Source organism: Melospiza melodia, chromosome 3 (genome assembly GCF_035770615.1).
Source record: "Melospiza melodia melodia isolate bMelMel2 chromosome 3, bMelMel2.pri, whole genome shotgun sequence".
Taxonomy (NCBI): Eukaryota; Metazoa; Chordata; class Aves; order Passeriformes; family Passerellidae; genus Melospiza; species Melospiza melodia.
In genome coordinates, this window is record NC_086196.1 from 136,614,521 (window position 1) to 136,638,510 (window position 23,990).

General features: G+C 48.7%; 1 protein-coding gene across 2 annotated transcripts in view; it reads left to right on the top strand.

Moving 5' to 3' along the window:
• The first annotated feature begins 4,094 nt into the window (after nucleotides 1-4,094).
• Nucleotides 4,095-23,990, top strand: part of XKR6 (XK related 6) — a 186,549-nt gene continuing 166,653 nt past the window's right edge. The window contains exon 1 of one of the 2 annotated variants that reach the window (XM_063153174.1): nucleotides 4,095-4,822. In XM_063153174.1, coding sequence (XP_063009244.1) covers nucleotides 4,095-4,822 — 728 coding nt within the window. The remainder of the gene's footprint in view (nucleotides 4,823-23,990) is intronic. The other variant, XR_010027283.1, reaches the window with a different exon arrangement.

Here is a 23,990-nt window from a genome sequence, read left to right on the forward strand (position 1 = left end):
CAGTCCACGGGAGAAAAGACAGATTGTCCTGCGCTCTGATCAACACCCAGCTCTTCCCTGCAGCTGGAATTCACCTTTCCTGGGCTGGGCACAGGTGGCCACAGCTGCACCGAGGAGTTTGGGGGCAGTGCCAGCAGGGTATTGTCATTGTGTCATCCCTTGTCCAAGCAGCTGCTTCTCTCACTCCACGTGCCAACGCTGAAATCCTCAACTGCTGCCTTCTCCCACCAGAATGTCTCATCAAACAAGTTTGGGTTGGTTTTGTATCAAAACAGATGACTCGTCTGCCCCCTTACTGGTTCACCTACACTTCTATATAAGTAATAAGATGAAATAGTTTGTTTACTTCTCTGTTGTTTTGGGTTTTGGGAGACTTTTTTTTTTATCTTTTAATCATATGTAGCAAATCTGCCACACAGAAAAGTTTGAGGGAATGAGGGATGCTTCCATTTATATCTCTTTATACAGCAAATCAGAAGTCGAAGCTTAATCTGGGTGCTTCTCACCCAAAAATATGGGTCCCAGAGTCCTTATTTCTTACTGCTGTGAGAATTAACAGCCATATTTAGGTTTGAAAGTATCTATCAGGAGAGGGAGTTGAAGTTATATATATATATTTATATTTATACATGTCTTATGCACATGAAGTAATTTGGTCGAGGGCTGGTTTTGCTCTTATTTATTTCCATATTCTTGCAATAGCTGAAGTTGCAGAAAATAAGAGAAGACCTTCAATATTTGAATATGTTATGATGGGGATCTGTGGGATCCTGTTTTGTCTGATCCCATTAAATAATATTATACATAATAGCAGTTTTGTCCCTTTGGGGAACTTTGTGCCAGAGTTTCACTCCAAGTGAAATTTGTCCACATCCAGGTGTGCATCAGGTGCATCCAAGTGGATCATGCCCAAAGCTTTGCTTTCTGCTCCCTTTCTTCTGTTTCTTTGCTGGAGGAGGATCCAACCATTTCAAAACCAACAGCATTTTGTTTCAGACTTCACAAAACTTTTCAGCTTTTTTGACATCACCCAGAAACACCAAATACACCTTTCCCAGATAGCCTGATTAATACATGAAAGTCCTCCCACTTTTTTTTCAAGATTAAATTAATTTTTCCTCCCTGAAAAGGCATTTTATCTGCACTTTATCTCATTTTTCTACCCTCTTGGAGCTGTTTCTTTTTTCTCCATGTTGCAATTTAGGCTCTGCAAAGCAGCAACTTTTTCAGCCAGTTCTGGAGTCCTGACATTCTCAGTCCTGATATTTTGACACAATTTAAAGGAAAAAAAAAAAAAAAAAAAAGGAGAAATGGTAGAATTCAAACTCCCACAGAAAGAGGCAGAAGCAGGTGCTGGAGATTGTAACCTACAGAGGACAGCACAAGACAGCTCAGAAAAGATGGATATGATGAATGAACAGATGTGTAACCTGGAATTTGGCTTTCCCACATTGCCAGCGGGTCCTTTGGTAAAACAGCTGCCTGGGGTGCAGCTCAGCTCCAGGCAGATCCCAAAAGCAGAGCCAGGAGCTGCTTGCTCAGCCTGCAAGAGGTTTCTCCAGCACAGAGCTGAGCCCCTGGAGAGTCTGCCTGACTCTAAGTGCACAGTGGGAAAAGCAATGTCCCCCAAAGTGGGTAAGGGAGTGACAAAGAGCAGAGGAGGGGATGGAGAATCCCTGTGTTAGAAGGACAGGAAGACACCAAGGTGGGGGATTTGAGAAGGCAACAAGGTGGTGTCAGGTCAGGGTGCCAAGGTGTGCTTGGAGAGAGCTGTTATCAACAGAGAATGAATCCCAGAAAGGTTTGGGTTGGAAGAGACCTTAAAACTCATCCAGTGCCACCCACTGCTGTGGGCAGGGGCACCTTCCACTATCCCAGGTTATCCAAGTCCCATCAAACCTGGCTTTGAACACTTACAGGGATGGGGAAACCACAGCTCCATCACCCTCTGAGTACAGGAGAGGGACCTGTGGGATGGGGAGGGACAGGAGCCCCCCTTCCCCAGCACAACCATGGGAAGGGAAAAGGCAAAAAGAAACCCAGAGGAGGTCCCAGGTCTCCCAGGGACCTGGGAGCTGCTGGAGGCGGGAAGGTGGAAAGCAGCCTGGCTGAGGATGAACTGAGTGGTGATCCTGGGATTTGAGGTTGAGCAGGGACAGGGCAGTTGCCACTGGACTGGGGAGCTGATTTGGGAGCAGGATGGGGTCAGCACAACGGGCTCCAGCCAAGGCTGGTCTGGGGAATGGAGGTGTCAGCGCCTGAGCCTTGGGGGAAGAAGCACAATGGAACTTTCTGAGTGCCCAGAGGAGAGCCAGGAAGAGGGTGAAGGATCTCAGGGGCCATCTGAGGAGCAAATGACATCGCTGGCTTTGTTCAGCTGGAGGAGATGGAGGTCAGACCTTGCTGGGGGCTGCAGCTCCTCCGAGGGGCAGCTCCAATCTCTGCTCCCAGAGACAGAGACAGGACCCAGGGAATGGCTAGAGCTGTGTCAGGAAGATTTAGATTGGATATCAGGGAAAAGTTCTTCCCCAGAGGGTGATAGGGCACTGAACAGCTCCCCAGGGAATGGGCATGGCCCCAAGGCTGCCAGAGCCTTTGGAAAACACTCTCAGGCGCAGGATGGGATAGCTGGGATGTCCTGGGCAAGGTCAGGGGTTGGACTTGTGTGCCCCTTCCAAATCAGAATATTCTATGATTCAGTGTAGATGTTGTGATTTCAAGATGACTAAAGAGATGGAACACCTCTCCTGTGAGGAAAGGCTGAGAGAATTGAGGTTGTTCAGCCTGGAGAAGACAGCCCTGGGGAGATCTTAGAGCCTAGGTCTTACATGGCTGAAAAGGAGGTTCAGGATGGACATTAGGAGGAATTTCTTTACAAAAAGGGTGATTAGACTTTGGAACAGGCTGCCCATTGAGGTTTTAGAGTCACCATCATGGCGGTGTTCAAGGAATCACTGGACATGGCACTCAGTTCTCTGCTGTGGTTGACAAGGTGGTGTTTGGCCATAGGTTGGACTTGATGATTACATATGTGTTCTCCAACCTAAATGATTTTGTCATTCTGTGATTCTGTGATCTCAAGTTGTACCAGGGGAGGTTTAGATTGGATATTCGGAAAAAAATTCTTCATGGAAAGAGTGGTCAGGCAATGGAACAGGCTGCCCAAGGAAACCTGATGGTGGAACTCCATCCCTGAAGGTTTCCAAAACATGTGTAGATGTAGAACTTGGAGACACAATTTAGGCGTGATCATGTCCATGGGTTAACAGCTGGACTTGGTGATGCCAAAGGTCTTTTCCAACCTAATTCTGTAAAGGAGCTCCAAGAAAGCTGGAGAGGGACATTGGACAAGGGCATGGAGTGACAGGACAAGGGGGAATGGTTTTAAGTTGAAAAAGGGCAAGGCTAGATGGGATTTGAGGAAGAAATTCTTCCCTGTGAGGGCGTTGAGACCTGTGAGGGCAGAGGTTGTCCAGAGAACCACCCACAAGGATCATCCAGTCCAACTCCTGGCCCCACACAGGAGCATCCCCAACAATCCCACCCCGTGCCTGAGAGCGCTGTCCAAGTGCTGCTCCTCGAACTCTGTCAGGTTTGGTGCTGCGACCATTCCCAGAGGAGCTGTCCCAATGCCCAGTCACCCTCTGGGATCAGAACCTTTGCCCAGTATCCAGCGTAACCCTCCCCTGACACAACTCCAGCCCATTCCCTCGGCTCCTGTCCGGGCCAGCACCGAGCACAGCCCGGTGCCTGCTCCTCCTCTCCCCCTCACGAGCAAGTTGAGTTCTCCCCTCATCTTCCCCTTCCCCAGGCCTCATCCCCGTGAGTTCCCGGGCCAGGCGGGACGGGGCACGGAGCATCCCGCTGCGGCGGGCGCTGTCCGTGCCCGGGCACGGCGTGTGGAGGGCGCCGCTCCCTCCCGTCCGCGCCGGCCCCGCCGCCGGTCGCTGTCGCCGCCAGGCGGCCCCGGCCCGTCCCGCGCGCCGCGGAAGCGCCGCCCCCGGAAGCGGCGGGCGGGGGGAGCGGGCACGGGGGGGGCAGAGCGAGCGAGCGCCCGGCGAACGGGCCGGGGACGCGGCGGCGGCGGCAGCAAGATGGCGGCCAAGTCGGATGGCGGCGGCGGCGGCGGCGGCGGCGGCGGCAGCGGCTTCGCCCAGCTGCACAACCTGGACGAGGCGGCGGCGGCCACGGGCGGCGGCGTCGGGGCAGCGGCGGCCGAGGTGGCGGAGGAGCCGGGCGCAAGCAGCTCCTTGCACATCTGCCACTGCTGCAACACGTCGTCTTGCTACTGGGGCTGCCGGAGCGCCTGCCTGCGGAACCTCTTCGGGCGGGCCGCCGCCACCGCCGCCGCCGAGCCGCTGGCCCCGCGCCCCCCCGCCGCCGCCGCCGAAGGGCCGCCGGAGGGCGGCGAGGCGGCCGAGCGGCCGTGGCTGGACTGCCTGTGGATCGTGCTGGCGCTGCTGGTGCTGCTGGGGGATGTGGGCACGGACCTGTGGCTGGCGCTGCACCACTACGGCCGGCGGGACTACTTGTGGTGCGGCCTCACCCTGGCCTTCGTGCTGCTGCCCTCGGTGCTGGTGCAGATCCTGAGCTTCCGCTGGTTCGTGCAGGACTACACGGGCGGCGGGCTGGGCGCCGTGCAGGGGCTCAGCAGCCGCGGGCCGCCCATGATGGGGGGGACCGCGGGCCGGCGTGGGGGACCCGCCGGCGGGGTAGGAGGAGCCGGCGGCACCGCCACCCCCGGGGCGCAGCGCCTCTGCAGGATCTCCGTCTGGGTCTGGCAGTCCGTCATCCACCTGCTGCAGATGGGGCAGGTCTGGAGGTAAGGGGCGGCCGGGGACTCCGCCGTGCCCCCGGCGGGGCGGGCGGCGCGCTGGGTCTCGGGGACCGCGGCGGCGGAGGGGCGGGAGCGGGGACTGCGAGCGCCCGGTGCGAGGCGAACGGGGGGCAGCGTCAGCCCCTGCTCCGAGGGGGATGTGGGGCACTGTCACCTCCTGGTTTGAGATGGACGGGGACAGTGTCACCTCCTGGTTTGAGATGGACGGGGACAGTGTCACCTCGTGGTCCAAGGTGGACGTGGGTCAGTGTGCTGCTGTAGGTGGTTGTCAGCACCTGGTTTGAGGCGGATGTGGGTGACTGTCAGCTCGTGGTCCAAGATGGGCATGGGTCAGTGTCACCCTCTGGTTTAAAATGGGTCACTGTCCCCTGGATGAGGTGGGGAGCTCTCAGCTCGTGGTCCAAGGTGGACGTGGGTCAGTGTTACCTCCTGGTTTGAGGTGGGTCAGTGTCATCTCATGGTTTGGTGTGGGTCAGTGTCCCCTGGACAAGGTGGGGCAGATGGGGGTCAGTGTCACCTCAGTAGTCTGAGGTGGCTCACTGTCCCCTAGCTGAGGTGGACCAGATGGCCATTGCTGTTATCTCATGGTTGGAGGCAGACGTGGGGCAGTGTCATCTCATGGCTTGAGGTGGATCAGTGTCCCCTGGCTGAGGTGGGACCGATGGGAGTCAATGTCACCTCATGATTTGAGGTGGACATGGGTCACTGTCCCCGGCTGAGGTAGGGCAGATGGGGGTTGTTGTCGGCTTGTGGTGTGAGATGGACATGGCTCAGTGTCACCTCGTGGTCTGAGGTGGTGGTGGTGGTCAGTGCAGTGCTCCCCACGTGGAGATTTGGGGGTTGCTCCAACTTTGAGTGATGAGAAACCCACAAAATGAGCCTGTGGGACATGGGGGTCATTGTCACTTCATTGTCTGAGGTGGACCCTTGCCAGTGCTCCCCATGGTGGAGGAGGTGTCAAGGGCCCCCTTGTGCTGAGGGGACCTTTGAGGGGAAGAGAAGTTCCCCCAAAATATGTCTGTGGGGCTGAGGTGGGAGGAGTGGCATTGGTTGGTACAAGCAGAACATGAGATTGGTGCTCCCCACGTGGAGATTTGGGGTGACCCCTTCTTCACTGAGAAGAGCCCCAAAGGGAGCAGAGATGCAGCATGTGGGGCTGAGGAGAAGGGAGTAGGGCTGCTGTCACCTCACAGCTTGGAGGGGACACAGTTCTGTGCCCCCCATGGTGTGGGATGGAAGGGATTCTAGCTCCGTGGGAATGAGATGGTGCTCCGTGGGAATGAGATGGTGCTCCACAGACATGGGGCAGGACTGGGAGGGAGCTCATGGAGCTGCTCTTCCCTCCAGGACAGGCCCAGGGCTGGGGGTGACCCTGGCAGTGGCAGCACTGCAGAGGGAGGTCCTGTGTCCCTGGAGGGGACTCACCCCATCGCCCCCCTCCTGGAGCCAGGGGGCAATGAGAAAAAGCCCCCATGGAACGCAGGGGCTGCTCCAGAGAGGGTCTGCAGGGGGATGGACCCGTGGCTGCCAAGCACTGGGACGTGCTGGTTCCAGAGGGTTGATGTCCTCCTGGCACAGATCCCGTGGGGATGAGGGGTGAGGGTCTCATCCATCCCCGAGAGCCTCCCCCCAGCCAGAAGAGCGGGAGCGGGAGCTGCTGGCTCGCTGACTCCCCTTGAACCGAAGGAGCCGGTGGTGGGAGTGGAAAAACGCAGCGTGATGCCTCGGCTGTGGCTGTGGAGAAAGGAGAAGCCTCCTCGGTGGGGACGGCGGCGGCGGTGGGGCTGCCGGTGCCAGCCTGAAGGTCAGGGATAAGGGACTCTTCCCTGCCGGAGAGAGAGGTCCTGGGGTGGAGGAGACACTGGCCAGAGGACGAGTCTGGCAAGTGACCTCGGGCTCGGCAGGAATAAAAAAACATCCTCCAGTGCGAGCTGGAAATTACGTTATCCTCCCCAAAAAGAGAGGTGGGAGGAGGCAGGGAGGGATTCTCCAGGATGAAAGCCTGTGGATGCAAACACTGCCACAGAGATGTCGGGCTTGCCGAAAGAGGTGGTGTAAGGACAGCTGTAAAAACCCGGCGTGGCCCAGCATCCTCTGAGCTGGGGCGCGGGTTGGGAACGTGGAAGGGGTGTGAGATTTGGGGTGGGGGTAGAGGGACAACTCTGGATTGTGTCACAGGGTGGTGGCTGCACGCCCTCCACACCATGGATGGGTCAGGCTGTAGGGAAGAGGCTCCAGATGGGGGTCCCTCAGCGTTTGTAGCTTTTCAAATAATCCTTAGGGATCCAAGATTTTTATTTTCCCCATTTTTTTTGAAGAAGCCGCGGGGGTGGAGGGGAGGGGATCTGCGTGGGAAGGGTGCGTGAGATGTGTACGTAGGAAATAAGCCCATGCAATCATGCAGTGCAACAGCAAATACATATTTCTTCTGCATCTTCAATGTCATTTGTGCAGCGTTCAAAGCACATTTGTTCTCAACTTCTGCTTGGGGGTTTATTCTATTTTTATGGGTTTTTTACGGCCGGGATTTGGGCTGGGGGGTGGCGGGAGGGGGATGTCTGTGGGTGGTGCGTGCGAGGATGATGAATTGGTCCGCGACCCTTTCTGCTGCTTCCCCTGGTACTCCCAAATGCTGATCCCATCAGCAAAATCAATGCAGATGCTCCTCTGGCAAGTTGGATTTTTCCTTTCTTGGAGTCAGGCAGAAGAAATGATTGTGTTTTAGCTGTGCACAAACACCCCATGCCGTGGCACAGTCGAGTGAGCATGTGGGGAGGGGGATGCCGAAGTGATGCCGGCAGGGACAGAGGGGATTCATGCAGGGGGCTGATTTTTGGGTAATAGGAAGAAACAGAGCTCAAGTTGCCCAGACTTCTCCCTGCTAGGGTAATGCAGAGGAAAAACATTTGCTTCTGAGATTGTGCAGGGCTGGGAATGCCAAAGGGGACTGATAAGGAATGCTGCAGCCCAGATCATGTCAGGTGAAATCAGGGAGCTTTCTCTCCTGTTGATCTGTAATCCCACCAGCACCCAGCTCCTGCTCTTTAAGGCACGCTGGACAGCGTGGAGCCCACTCCCAATATCTGACCAGAGCCAGAATTAACTTCCTGGGATCTGTGGAGCAGCCTCCACGAGGGTGTCTTTTTGCATTCCCACTCCAGCTATTGCCAACGCCATTAAAATTAATCTCGGATGCGGTGATGGGACTAATACTGGATCACGCTGGTTTGGCCAGCTTTGCCTGCAGCACAATCCCTGCCTGCTGGGGGGAAGTTTAGGCGTGGGGATGGAGGAGGAAAACCTGGGACAGCGTAAGTTCAGTGCGTAATGCTCCGAGCCTGCTCTCCCGTGGGATCACGGATCCGCGCTGCCGCTGCACGGAGCGTAATTGGGATCGTACCTTACGTAGGGGATGTCGTGGGTGTTGCTCAGCATCTGGGAACGAAACCGTGGAGAATTGGAGGGGGGCAGGTTGGAGTAGTAGAGGAATTCTCATCCTGAATACGTTAGGTAAATGTGCGTTTGGATTTTGAGGGATGACACAATTCCTGTGGCGGCTTCTTCTCGTAAATACTGGGAAGACTCGCCAATAAGATGGTGAATAAATAGCATTTTATGGCAGAAATATAAATATACATCGGGATCTTATTTTAGCAAGGCTGTCTCTTCATTTTGTCAGGATTGTGGGAGAAGGAGCTTGTTTTGGAGCAGTCTGGATGAGGGCTTTGTCTGTTTGTGTCATATTCAGAGGGTGGATCGTGACCAGGCAGGAAGGTTGAGGGGGCAGTGCGAGTGCTGAGGGGCCACTTAGTGATATTCCTGGAGTTTTTGTGGTTTTTTTTAGTTCAGCTGGGATCTGAAGGATGTGTTAATACTGTCTGTCTGTAGTGGCTGTTGGAAAAATAGTAAAAACATATGTGTGTGTGTATAGATGTATTTATTTTGAATTCTTGCAGGAAGTAGTCTGATCTCAAATGGATGCCAGTAGTCTGATCTCCAATGCCATTCCCACCAATAAAGCTCAGCTCCTGAGGTTTTTACCTTCATAAACCTACAATATTCACCTTTCCTCTCAATTTGAGGACTTGAACAATTCATTCAGACTATCCAAAAAGTGAAGGATGCCAGTTGGGGCACATTATGCTCATTACTGAGGCGCTGCAGTGCAAGCTGCCAAGGGCTGTTCCTTGAGGAGGGATGCTGTGGTTTTGCTGGAAACAGGTGAGGACAGGGCTGTTCTTTTGCTGCAGCTGTTCAGCCATGTAAATTCAGGAGAAGCAGAAGTTTTGGTATCTTGAGTAGTTGCACAGGTTGTATGAACGACAGGAGTGGACTTCCCTGTCTGATGTACCTTTCCTTAACCTCTGCTGGAAGTGGGTTACTGGGTCATGGATGCTGCCCTGGAATGGGGGGTTTAGAGTGGAAAGTCGGATCCCTTGCGTTGTGCTGTGCTATTAAAGCAAACATTATTGGATTCCATTGGATTAACGGGATGTGGAGCTGAGCTAAAATGAATGCTGACCAGCTGGAAATCTCTGTGTGTGTGTTAAACCATCAGTGATGGTGAGTTTTGGGACGTGAATGTGCTCTATTTGTGGGGTTTGTTATTAAAACAGATTTGAATACAGATCTAGGAGAAAAACATTCTGTGCAAGAAACCCCAGCAAACCACAACAAACCTTGTCATTGTTGTGACATTAAAAATTGTCTTGTGTATGTACACGGTGAGAAATTCCTAATGTTTAGGCAGAGAGTTGGCATCTTTTTTATTAGTGTAAAGACCAAATCTGTGAGCTGTTCATCTTTGGAGGTGGAAGGATGAATCAATGGGTTTAAATGGAATATGTGGCATTTAATGACTTTGTGTTTGAGTGGGTTCAGGCGCTCCTAAAATACTTTGTCTGGGATGAACTTTGTGAGTTGGAGACACATTATTTTGGATAGTTTAGAAATACAGGCAGCTACAACTCTGAAGTTCTCTGTCTGAATCCCTCAAAGTGGAAGCCATCTGCTTGTCAAACAGCAGATGAACCAGAAGCTGCTGACCCAATGCTGCCTCCTTGTCTTGGTTTGGGATGTTCAGATACTTTCTGTAAATTTGCTGCCTTCCTTGGCACGTTGGAATATTTTTTTTCAGCTTTTTCTGGTTAGCTTGTCTGGCAGCTGAGTTTTTCCTTTTAGCCAAGTTTTAACAGCTTGCTTTTATAGTATGGAGTTTTGTCAGTTTTTGACAAGTTGGCAGAGGGAAGACATTCTGGGATAGATGATAAATATGTTCTCCCTACAAAATCAGGTCTGGGGTTTAACTTTTTATATTTTTTTTCCAGTGAGGTTGTTCTCCCTTTCAAAAAACTTACCCATTCCACCCCCATTTCTGCAGGATCTCCATAAGGAAGTGCTGGGCTGTGGGTGTAGAGGTCCAACAACATCTACAGAACATGTAGCTTGTGAGAGAGTGGAAATAATAATAATAATAATAATCATAATCATAATAACGATGGGAAAAGGGCTTTATCCCTCGAGTGGGGTCTCCATGGGTGGCTGCTGGTGGTGATGCTCCGTGTCTTGTTGAGTGGTTCCCACTAGAGGGGGTCCAACCACAGATGTTGGAGCGGATCTGCTGGGCCAGCCTTGGGAGGGCAGAGATTTCTCCAAATCTTTCCTTGGGAGAAATAATATCCTGCCCTGAGCTGCTGGGAACTCCCCTTCCCATGCAACCCAGTGTTCCTGCAGAGACAGCATGGCTTGGGCAGGTGGGGATGGGATTTGGAGGAGAAACTGGAGTTTGGTTTGCTCTTGGATGCTGTTGAGGAAGAGCTGCATGGTGCTGGGCAGTGACAGCAGCTCATCACCCCCTGCCCTGGTTTTTAGGGGGGTATAAAAGGGGAGCAGAACTGCTTGGGTGACCTGACCTAGTTCTTACTGGAACCAGCATAAAATTTCCATGGCTTTCAAGGTGAAGACACCATTGCAAGGTATTTTGGGGACAGCATCTCCAGGAGTCCAAAAACTGGAAGGGAACCCAACTGCTTTGAAGTTGAGCTGCAGGCTGCTTTCCTAAATGCTCCCCCCATGTGGACCTTGACCACAACATCCCTTTTCAGCTGTTCAAGCTGAACTCCAGGAAAAACAGCTGTTTGTTTTTTTCCCACTCTCCCTATGGCTTTATCTCTAATGCCAGTGGCAGCCTGACAGTGCCTTTCCTGGTGGAGGGGAGGCAGGGTGCCAAGGGGAGGAGGGAAAGATGGCTCACCATTTTTTATGTGTTAAAATTCCAGGCTCTGTATTTTCCACCTTTCCAGACACTTCCATTTTGCTTTCAGCTGCACTGAGCCAGCTTTATTCCTTGCAGTGGTTCTCCTCTCTGAACAAATGTAGGTTATTCAGGGAGCATTTCTTTTAATGAAAAGGATGGAGGAAGAACTGATGGTGATAAAGCATCTCTTTGGAGGAGAGCTGCTTGCTCCGCCTTGAGACTGCAAGGAGCAGAAATGGGATGTCAAATTTGTAATTTTCCTTGGGGAATGAAGGTGAGCCTGTGGAAAAGTCTGGATCCCTCACACAACTCCGCTCTCTACTCATTTTGTTTTATTTCCCTTGAATCCTGACTTGATTTTTAGCACCTGACTGTAGTGAAAATCAGCAGTAGTACAAGGCAGTGTTTTAACACCTGGAAGCTTTTAAGCAGGAGGAATTGTGAGTCAGAGTAAAGCTTTGCTAGAGAGAAAATTAAATTGTAATTAAAGGCGTAAGCAAAGAACATGTGCCAAATATTGTCACTTCATTGACCCACCTTCTTCTGATGTGCTGGCATTCAGAATAATGGGCAAGCCTATCATCATTTAGGGCACCAAGATGCTTTTCCAAACAGATCCCAAGAAAATGGGGAAAGAGCTTTCCAGGGAAGGAGGATATTTAGAAAATCCTCCAACCTACCAGCAGTCTGATGGAGGGGGGAATATCTTGTATTTTTAACCCTGTGGAGTGGAACTGCTTGATCTTTGCAGGCACATCCCATGTCCTTTAGGCTGCAGTGTCAAAGATGCTCCCAAAATCTTCTGGATTGTGGGACTGAGCATTTAGCTGTGTCCCAGTAGCAGCCCACTGCATGTCTCCATGGATGGATTTTTATTTTTATATTTTTTTGTCACTCTCTCCACTTGGGATTTAAATTTCCAACCACCCTGTATTCCAGTTTCAGCCTGTGTTTGGTTATATGGAAATGCTGTAGCAGAGGAACTACATTCACAGTGCTGTGGAGGAGTCTCAGGAGTTGCTATTTGTCCATTCCTGAACAAATTTCAGTGATGGAGTTTCATTATTTCAGTATAAATGGGTGTTTTATTCCTTACTTCCATATCTTGAACCAGGAAGAAATTCAAATCTTGGCCAAGAGGCAAAAAAATAGAGCAAAAGGCCATCTCAAATGTGTCCCCAAAACTATAACGGGACCTGAAGACTGTGCTGCTCCTCACGTCTCCTTTTTTTGGAAATCTGTGAGAGCTCAGGTTCACCTCTGAAATATTCACAGTCTGTCCTTAAGTGACATCAGCTGCACAGAAAATTTTTGCAGAATTGGCAGCTTTGTTGAAACCTTCTGTGTTCAAGCCCAGAGCCTTTATTATGACCTCCTCTTCCTCTGCTCCATCCTGATTTGGTTTACCTGCAGCAGGATTTTGGTATCCCAAAGAAATATCCCCATGTTGTTATGGAATAGAATCATTTCATGGAATGGTTTGGGTTGGAAGGGACCTTAAAGATCATCCTGTGCCACCCCTGCCATGGACAGGGACACCTTCCACCATCCCAGGTTGCTCCAAGCCCCTTCCAACCTAACCTTAAACACTTCCAGGGATGCAGGGGCAGCCACAGCTTCTCTGGGCAACCTGAGCCAGGGTCTCTCCATCCTCACATGAAAGAATTCCTTCTACATATCTGACCTAAATCTCTCCTCTTTTGGTTTAAAACTGTTCCCACTTGTCCAATCACTATCTGTCCATGTAGAAAGTCAATTTTCCTCTTTTTTGTACACCCTGTTTAAGTACCCCCCCTCTGTACAGGATGGGCTGAGGGAATAGGCATCTTATCCCTGTCCCAAAACCCTGTGGGAAATAGGACTAAGACAGGAATCTCTCAGTGCTCTTTAGATGGTCACTGAATGAGTGCTAGGAAAACCAAGCCTGTTGTGAACAGACACAAAAATGGACACTGCAGAGGTCTCAGCTCATGCTGGAAAACTCCTGTCAGCTGCTGAGCTACACCACCTTTTCTGCCTTCACAGGTCTGCTTGATGTGGGAGAAGTTTCCCATAAAACCCCCACCATTTTGGCAGAACTCTTATTAAAAACTCCTCAGGAGCCACAATGCAAAAGGCTCTGGCAGCTGGAGCTGCCTTTATCACTTTGCTAATTAAACCTGTGGGAAAAACCCAAACCTGAGTGAGGGAGGATCATGTCCAGCTGCCAGAACCTCCCTCAGCTCATGGGGTTCTGTGGGGTTTTCTGTAGGGGCAGGACCATATTTTGCTTCTGTGATGGACACTGGACATCACAACTCTCCAACAAAAGTCCAGGAGAGATGAGCTCCCCCATCCTATCAGTGGGGTGGCTCAGGATCATCTCCTAAAGCAGGGACATGCCACATATCCCAGTGAGTTTGAAGAGTTCCAGTCTCTGGGAAATTCACCATTCTCCAATTTTCTCTTATAAAAAAAAAGATCAGTTTAACTCCTCATGCTTGGATCCCCCACACAGGCAGCCCTGGATGACAGGATGGCAGAAATACGTTTCCTGATCTACCAAACACAGAAGACAGCAGTGAAGCACCAGGAGTGGTTTTGAGTTTGGGATTGGAATTCATCCCAGTTATGTCTAAGCGAGGGAAAAAAGAGCAACGGAGGCCGATGTTGTTGAAGTAAAAATTGTAAAGAGTGGTATAAGCAGAAGGCATTTAAATAATGTAAACAGTCTGGCATGGGAGGAAGGATGGGAGGCATTCCAGAAACAAAGGGAAAATAGTTTTAAAACATGGCTAAAAATACAGCAACTCTTGAATTCCAGAGATTATCTCAATTAGCGCTTTTCAATATATCTTTACAACAGAATTGTAGGAGTTCACAAAAGATAATGGAGGCTATGAGATACGGAGAAGTGATATAAATTTGTTTAATTAAAAGGATGAAGGGCTCCCTAAAATAAGATTCACTTATCTTCTGTAGCTGGGAAGAGCGAGGTTATATTGGGAAAACTGCAGCTTGTGGCACCGTAGTGTGGAGAAAGCATGGAGAGAGCCAAGGCTGGGAGGAAGAGCCCCTTCTTCAGCCTCAGCAGTTCCTTGCTCGGTGACTTTCAACAGCAAATCCCTTCCCATGGGATTTATGTGCTATTAGAGCAAAATGGGATGATTTTACATTTCCAAGAGGATTTTGTTTGATGTTCAGAGAGCAGGAATAGGACATTTTTGTCCAACAGAAAATCAAATACTCAGACATCAGAGCTTTGAGAGGCAGGCAAACATGGTTTAAGCTGGGAATCTGTGTGTGTGGAGCTGTGCATGGATGTGCTTGATGGCTCCTCTGGCTCCAGAGGTGTGTGGCACATGTCAGAATTTATGTCCAGCCTCAGCATTGCGTGTCCATCCCTTGGAATGGGGGGAGAAGCATGGATGGATATCCAGCTGGAAGTGTAGGGGGAGACCATAGGGGCCAGGGAGGAGAGGAGACCCTCATGCAGATCTAAATTAAATTAACCCCCCTGGATGTATATTAATATGTTAAGTAGCACTAAGCTCTGTATCCCAGCTTAGCAATATTTTGAGGCACTTTATTGCTTTAATGGAGGGATAAAATAGAACCTGCAATTATAGTAATTTTTTCTAATTGAATATTTTGCTTTATTCTTTCCCTTTCAAAGCATGACTGTAAGTACCAGCCTTCATAAAGCTTTGGAAATATTTATACTTTCCCTCTCTGGCAATGGGTGTAAATATGCTTCTTCTTGGGCAGACTGTTTAGGTCCCTCGTGGATGAGGAGCAGAACAGCTCTGGAGAGCAGTGGGCAATGCACCTTCCTCTGCTCTTTTTAATCATGGAATTTTGGGATGGTTTGGCTTCAAAGGGACTCTAAGGATCTTCCAGTTCCAACCCCTTTCCATGGGCAGGGACACCTTCTTCTATCCCAGGTTGCTCCAAGCCCTGTCCAGCCTGGCCTTGGACACTTCCAGGGTTCCAGAGGCAGCCACAGCTTCTCTGGGAAATCTGTGCCAGGACCTCACAATAACAGCTGTTATTCCCAGGCCATGTTCTGTGCAAACAGATGAAATCCTTGTTTTCTGTCACCTAAACTGAGTTTGAGGAGGAGGACAGGTAATGCTCCTTCAGGATCCTGCTGGAGCAAGATGTAGATGGTTGGTAGAGGCAAAAGCTGAAGGGCAGAGTCCTTGCCCAAAACCAGCCAGGTGAGGCAGCCCTGCTGCCAACAGGGACAAAAGGGGATTAAACTGGACAGCTGATGGTGTAATTGGGTGTCAGTTGAGTTTTTTGAAGTAGCCATTTTCAGTGGCAGCTCTTCAAACCCAAGTTCCTCCCTCCAGCTCAAGCCTCAAGCAGGCAGCGAAATGCAGCTAAATTAACATAATAATTGCGTTGTGCATTCCGTGTGCTGAATCTGGGGTTTAAAGAGGGAGATTTGCTGATACTCCCTCCATGTGATGGGATGCTATCAGTTGGAGGCTGTTGCAGTAGCTGTCTCCTCGTCTAAAGGGGACTTTTGATCCAATAAACTGCTTATCTCGTGTAGTTGTCCTTTCATCTAGCGTGGGTGGTGTGTGACGGCTGATGGAAGGCGCAGTATTGTGGCTCGTTTATGAATATTAATTAGAAATGGAAATAATTTGGAACAGCGTGCACCAACAGCTCTCCAAGCATCACTGGCTGCAGAAATCCATCCGTTCCTCCCTCATGGAACACTCACAAATTCAGGGAAGACGCTCACGTTGGGGTGTGAAGTCAGCACACGGCGTCTGTCACGCCGACACGTCGGCGATGCAGCGGGAGCTTGACTTGGGGCTTTATTTCCCAGCATTTGTCACGGCTGGGCTGGGCAAGGAATGATTTCCTTGGGAGAAAGGAAAGGAATGATTTCCTTGGGAGAAAGGAAAGGAATGATTTCCTTGGGAGAAAGGAGCTGCAGCAGTGCCTTGCCAAGTCATGTGCATCCGAACCGGGGCTGGAGGTTGAGGCTGTGCCTGGGCACGTGGCTGTGCCGAAAGGCAGCGCGATAAGGCTCCGGCGCCCTTGTTTCAGTGAAGGACACGCTTTGCTCCTGAATGCTTAATCTTACCTTAGTCCTTGTCACTCCGGGCCCCTTGTCACACGCTGACGTAAATGCATCGTGCCACTGACGCCAGGAAAGGCTCCAGCTCCAAGTGTGATGATACCAGAGCCCTTCAGTGAATCTCACAATGGTTTGAGATGGAAGGGACCTTAAAGATCATCTCATTGCAACCCCTTGCCATGGGCAGGGACACTTCTCCCCTTTTGTGGTTCCATCTCAAAGTCCAGCCATGTGCACTGATGAAGGATAGAGCCCTCTTCATCTCTCTTGCCAGGAACTCATCCTCAGTGGCCACATCTCCTCTTAGCAGCTTGGTAGTGGCAGGATTTGCCCTCTGACCCTGAGATGGGCTGGCACAGCATGGCTGTTTCTGGCATGTTAAGCTTTCATGGCTTTTGGGGTGCCTCCAGGATGCCAGCTGGGAATGGTTCTGGTGGTGCTTCTTGAAGTAAGGGCTTGTAGGGATGATTATCATCCCAGGGATGATCCTGTGCTGGTTGAGCCTTGAAGGCAACAACATCCCTGCCCAGTAGACAAGGAGGAGCCCAGAAGCGAGCAACACATCCTAGCAACACAAGGAAAATGTTCCCTTTACTTAGGGTTAATTTTTATTTTCTTATGAGAGCATAGGCTTGTTTTTCCACTCTGATGAAGGTGTATCCAGCCTGTCAGAGTCTCCAGCAAAATCCACCTCTAGCTTTTGGACATGGCCACCAGACTTATCTGTTTGGGACTAAATTTATTTTATGTGTGCACCAGTAGTGGAGGCCAGATCCCTTCATTGGATTAGATTGTCACTGTCATCTTTGGGAGGGTTATATTCAATGGGCCACCTTGGAATTGTTGCTTAGGGGTGAATCCCAGGTGAGGAGAGCGGAGAAATGCCTGGACATGTCATAAATCGTGGAATGGCACAGGACTTTGAAGCTCATCCAGTTCCAGTCCCCTGTGATGGACAGGGACATCTTCCACTGTCTTGAGTTGCCCCAAGCCCTGGTCTTGAACACTTCCAGGGAATTCAGCTGAGACCCAAACACTCGTGTCCCTGTGCACTCATCCCCCTCAGATGCTGGTGGAGGAGGATGTGGTTTGTTGCTCCCACAGTTTTCTGGAGTGCTTTGCTCCTCAGAGAAGACCCTCTGGGGTAAACTGGGATCATCCCTGAGAGCTCAGGACATGCAGCGAGCCAAAAATGCACACTTCTGGGGTCACCCATCATCACCCAGACTCCAATTTGTGGGTTAATTTATTTTTAAAGTGAGCCAAGTAATTAACTGCTTTCCTTTAAAACTCCTCGGAGCCCTTCAAACCAACGCTTTAAAAATGGGTTGATTATTCCGCTTTCTTCAAAGCACGGGGTATTAGGAAAAGTCGGCTCCTGCAGGCACGATCCTCTGGCAGCCCAAGGCACTCCAGGGGTGCTGTGCCGTGTCACACCCGCTCAGTGTCACAAATCACTCGCCTGTGAGTGCCACTTGCTCTAAGTGGGGCATGACGGCTGTCACAGGGCCGGCTCTGCCATCCCCACCTTCCCTTTGGAATTTGTGAATTTGTTCCCTTCCCCCGGCGTGGCCAGGGTTGGGTTCTTTGAACCAGCTCAGGCTTTGCTTTTCAATCCTGAGCTTTAGATCTGGGATAATAAAACATCAAAGTAAACCAGATTGTTGTGGATAGAGAAAAAAAAAAAAAGGAAAAAAAAAAATCAGGACACTCAGTAGGACTTCAGGGAGTAATAAATTTGTTCTATATTTAATCTCGTATTTATCGCAGTGTCAGTATGAGACCACTTCATTTTACTACTTTAACTGTAGCTAAGAATAACTGAATCCTTGAAATATTGAGAAAGTGGCTAATACCTGGTGGTAGCTGATGGGATCCAGCTTTAATAGTTATTGATTGGCTTCAAAAAGCTCCCAGTAATATCACATTTGAGCTACTGTATGTTGGGAGTTCAAATCCTATCAGTTATTTAAGATTAGAAGTAATTGTAGATTTGCAGCTTAATCATCCCTCAGTAGGTGAAGCCAGCCAGGACTTCAGGTGTCATTTATAATTTTGCAAAAAATTATGGTTGATCTGCCCCGGTTTTATTGTGGGAAAATCTTGGCATCCCTAAATTCAGACATTCTCCAGCATTTCCTCAGCTTGCTCTAAGATTGGTGTGGATCTTCTGATGGGGATGCAAAGCCCAGTTTGAAATCTGTTTGTCAGGCAGTCAACAAAAGGGACAAATGACCCTGTGGGGTTGGTCCTTTCTCATAGTGCCCCATGTCTCAGAATGGGCTGAAAAAATCCAAATATCCTCATAAGAAAATAAAAATTATCCCTCGGTAAGGGGAATATCTTCCATTCAGAAATTCAGGAGAGCAAAAAATCAGATTAAACATTGCTTTTGAGTACTAAAACTCTGCCTGGGTAACCTGACATTTACCTGTGCTTCAGCAGAGCTTCAAAACAGCACCTTTAATGATGCTTTATTACCATTTGTGTTCTTAGTCTTTGTTTTACTGCTCTGGAGTTTCATAATCCCATTTATCAAAACATTTGGGGTTTTGTTGTTTCTTTTCTCCCTAGTATGGCTTATTGCACAATTAGAGCTTCGTTAAAGGCTCTCATTATTTTTTTTTGGTTGTGATCAAGCTCTGCTTGCAATGAACCACTGAATTTTCTGTTTGAACACACAGATCTCCCTGTAATTCCCGGCTGCTCCTTTCACTGGGAATCAGATCTTTGACATTCCTGGGAAGTGACCAATTTTTTTATCAACGAGGGCAAATTATTTCTAACTCTTTTAATTTTTTTTGTTGATATTTAAGTGTATTCTGAGAGGAAAAAAAAATACAGTTTTTCCTATTTCCTGCAATTGTCGGGAGCTGCGTAACTGCAGCGCGGAGTTTGAATTCAGGGGTTAAGTTGCATTTCTGGTGGCTTTGCCAACTTCTTTGCCTGGGAATGGATTATTTCCCCCTTTTTTCAGGGGATTAGGGGATTTATTTGGGAAGCAGCACTCCTAACAAAGGTGTCTGAGGCACTGGGTTTGCACCTCCTCCATTTACTTTGAGTGAACTACTTTTGCCATCCTGAAACTGGTTTTTGGGGGGAATGGTGAGGAAATCATGCTTTTAATTTTGAGTATTTATTTTGGAATAATTCTGCTGAGTAATTTTAAGTAGGAATTGAAGAATGAGGATATACTAATTGAAAAATTATTGTTTAGAGCCAATTCCCACATGGAATATGTGTCTCACTGGAGCAGAAAGCTGTTTAAGGATCCTGAGCCAGGCTGGGAATTGTTGGGATCTGGTGCTGGGTCCTTGTGTGCTGCTGTGAGGCTCATAAAAGACCACAGCCCTAATTAAGAATGAAAATGTAGATATTTATGATCTTTAGGTTCCCTTCCAACCCAAACCATTCTATGATTCCATGATATTAGAGTGGATATTCTGTCTGGCACTGCTCCTTATGGTCAGCAAAAGGGTCCTTGCCTTGCTGCCACTTTCCACTGGCTATAGGATTAATTGGTTGTGTGAATTAACTGAGGACTAAGCTTCATTAGGCTGCCATTATCAGTGCATTTGTATTTTTTCTGTCCTAAATCCTCCATGAAAACATCTGTTAGTCACTTAGAGTAGGAGTCTGCATTCTTAGGAACAATTTCACCATCATAAAACTGGACATTTTTACTGATCAGACTCCTTTAAATATACTCACTTCTCTTCCAGTTCTTTTTCCAAGAGGAAGCCTTTCAGTAGGACACTAAATCTGTGTTAACTCTGAGGACAAGTTTGTGTTGTTGCTTGTGAGGCAGGTGGGACTCTGACACCTGTCAAGAGCTCTGAGATGTGTTCTGTCCTCCTCCCTTGGCATCGCCCCTCATCTGTTTTCTGCAGAATTACTGAATTATAGAATCATTAAAGTTGGAAAAGACCTCCAAGACCATCAAGTCCAACCTGTGACTGATCCCCATCTTGTCACTGAGTGCCACATCCAATCATTCCTTGGACACCTCCAAGGATGAGGACTCCACCACCTCCCTGAGCAGCCCCTTCCAATGGCTGATTATCCCTTCAGGGAAAAAATTCTTCCTGATGTCCAGCCTGAACCTTCCCTGGTGTAACTTGAGGCCGTTCCCTCTCCTCCTGTCCCTGTTCCCTGGGAGCAGAGCCCGACTCCCCTGGCTGTCCCCTCCTGTCAGGAGTTGTGCAGAGCCACAAGGTCCCCCCTGAGCCTCCTTTTCTCCAGGCTGAGCCCCTTTCCCACCTCCCTCATCCCTTCCTGGTGCTCCAGCCCCTTCCCCAGCTTGGAATGTATTGTTTTCTTCAATATTGTTGAAGTTGGTTGAAGTGTTTTATTTGGACTCTTTTTTTCCCCCAAACCCAGGGTTTCTGTGCAATCAGTGCCTTGAGTTGCTGTGGTCATTGTTACTTTTAAACTGAGTGTCCCCAGGACTGGGCTGCTCACTGCATTTATGGAACTGAGTGGCAGAAACCCAGGAACTGCAACATTTTATTAACCACAGGATCAGAGAATTGCTAAGCTTGGAAAAGCTCTCTTAAGATCATAGAATGCAACAGTTCCTCCAGCACTGCCAGGGCCACCACTGGCCCATGTCCCCAGATGCCACATCCACACAGCTTTTAAGTAGCACCAGGGATGGTGACTCCTGCTGTCCTGGGCAGCCCCTTCCAAAGCTTCACCACCCTTTTGGTAAAGAAATAATTCCTCATTTCCAGTCTAAACCTCCCCTGGCACAACTTGAGGCCATTTCCTCTCATCCTGTCACTTGTTATGTGGGAGAAGAGATCAACTCCCACCTGTGGCAACCTCCTGACAGGTAGTTCAGGCTTTAGAGTTTCCTTTGGTCCATATTAATTTTCTTGGGTCACCTAAGAAATGGGATACATGTCCAAGGCTGGCTTTCCCTGCCCTTCAAGCATCATCTGCTGGGGTTACCTCAGAAAGTTTCATGTTTTTGGAGCTTGGGTACCTTTGGCTTTTTAATAAAAGACAAGATTCCTAATAGAAATGCAGCTTAAAGGCCCAAAAAACCAAAGCTGGTTTTACTGAAAATGGCATTATTGGATTTCAGAAAAGCCTTCTCACAGGAGCAGGGGATGACCACGAAAATTCACCATCCCAGACATAAAATTTGCTCTCACATCCTTTTGCCCATGATTCTCATGATGACACTGAAATTATTTGCCTATTAAAGGGTATCTATTGCTCCTCCTAATCATAGGAATAGAATTAGAATAAGGAATTCCTGCTTTAAATGTGTCTGTTTACCCAGTTCTGTGACATAACCATTATTTTCCTCTATGCACTTCCCCATTCAGCCACAGCAGTGAAGTGTCAGATATACCTGAAACCTCTGGATTCAGTCAGCAAAGTCAGCTTGTGTCAGTTTATGATCTCACACTCTTTTTTCCCCCCCACAGGAGTTCTGTTACCTGATAAAGTTGGATCTCTTTGGGTCAAACCAGTGGGATTATCTAAATGAGGCTGTCTGCTCCGCTGTCCTTCCCGACCTGTCTCTGCTCTGCCTTTGATGGGGGCCCTTCCTGGGGTGTCCTGCACTTGTTCCACCCTGCCTTTGGTGAATTAAAGAAGTAACTGCATGTCCTGAATGGTTCAGAGCTCAGGGTGACAGGGATAACCAGCTTTTGTGCCCAGCTCCCTGTGATCTGTAATAACTGCTGGAATTAAAGGAAGGAACCACAGAGCAGCAGCAATGTTTGGCGTTTTTAAAGTAGTTCTGATTTAAGTGTAAAATACCTTTTTTTATTATTTTTTTTGAACTTTATCAGTTACTGAAAACAGTTCACAATGCTTGAAAGAGCTTTTCTGGCAGTATAGGAAAGTACCTTCAGAGATCTCAGGCCAAAGCACCGTGCAGCTCATTATCTGCTTTCTGATGGTGAGCAGAAAAGAGCACAGCTGGCCCAGGAAAAGGGGTTGGATCTGGGCAGGTACATCCTGATTTTCCTCCAGGTTCTCATGCCATCATCTGGCATTTGTGGTTTAAAAGTTTCTGAGCAGGAGGTGGTGTGTATTTAATAGCCCATGATGAATGCTTTAGTCCTTTGAGGGGTTTTGGAGCTTGGTAAAATTTTCTTCATTTTTTTTTTTTTTCATTTTTTGTTGCTTGGTGTCTCCTTGCTCTTTTCATCAGGAAGATTCCCAAATATGAATCTTCTAGTGGAAGATTCCCTGCTTATGGCAGGGGATTGGATCTGAAGGATTTTCAAGGTCCCTTTCAACCCAAACCATTCTGATTGATGATTTTGTGCTTGAAACTGTTTTCCTGAAAATATTGAGAGTGGGACAATGACAGTTGTTTTATTTGGGGCTTTTTTTTGGCGGGCTTTGGTTTGTTTACATGCAGATTCCTCTGTGGAACAGGGATTAGTTGAGCTTTACACATAGTAAGTTATCCTGAGGAACTGAAAGCAGTGGCGTGAGTTTCTGCCCCTTGCAGAGAGGGAAAATACCTGTGCAACAAAAACCTTTCCATAGATTAATTGTGGATACTCTATGTTTTAGTGAAGCAAGGTACTGAATATTCCAAAGTCAGTTTTCCAGCTTCAGTGTGGTGTCAGTGTTGACAGTTGGATTCAATGGTATTTTTATGGGGTAATTATGTTTTGTGTGTATTGGACTTTGGGAATATGTATAGAGAAAATATTCCTGTGCTGTCAGAATGTTTAGTGTGAATGTGTTATTTACTCTGCAGTCAAAGGGTGTTTTAGTGAGAAGGATTTTATTGAATCATAGAATCCTGGGATGGTTTGGATTGGAAGGAGCCTTAAAACTTCTGAAGTTCCAGCCTCCTGCCATGGCAGGGACACCTTTCTAGAAGGTAAAATTGCATTTTTAAAATGTCTGTGCTGTCTACACATAGAGCTGAGCTGTGAAGAGGAGGGAGACCCAAGGAAACAGGACCCCCTTCAGATCAAATCCTGCCTCCCACATGGGATGCTCATGCTGATGAACAGAGGTGATTTTACACCAGGAACAGCTTCAGCAGCAAAGCTCCTCTCTGAGATGAGTCAGTAGCTGTAGTTTCTCTCCTTTTGCTCATCTTTTACCACTTGGAGTAACTCCCTGCAGGCTCTGGGGAGAATTGGTCCCTGCAGATTTCTCTGCAGCAGATTGTGATCCTGGTTCTGAGATGTACAGCAGGGTTTGAGGAAAAATCCTGGAAGGGGGCAAGCACTGAGAAGGGAGAGTGGGAATTGCAAGGAGATAGCTTGGCTAAATATTTCCTGGGAGGGTACTAAGGGGTGTAATAATGGCTGATCTCAGAGGGGATGGTTTGGAAAGAACAGCTCATGTCTGATTTCAGCCTCTGGATAATGTGGTTTGGCTCATGCCTTGGAGCAGCTCAGGGAGAAGGTGGAGAGCTGGTGGATGAATGGAGGAATATCACTGCTTCAGCAACAGGCAGCATGAAGTTATGACTTTGTGAGGGCAGGAGATGAAAGGAAAAAGCACTTAAATTCAGAATCACAAGAGTTTTCAGTGATTTTTCATTGTAGGAAGGAAAATTCCAAGCAGTTGCAGCCTTTTCTTTTCATGCAGTTAATGCCATTTTCCCATTAAATTAATTTATTTTCACAAATCACAAATGGATCTTTAGGATTGTTCACAAAGGTTACTCAGTGCATAAAACTTTGATGTCTCTTCATACAACTGTGGAATGGTTTGGGTTGGAAGGGACCTAAAGATCATCTCATTCCAGCCCCTGCCATGGGCAGGGACACCTTCCACTATCCCAGGTTGCTCCAGCCTGGCCTTAGACACTTCAGGGATCCAGGGGC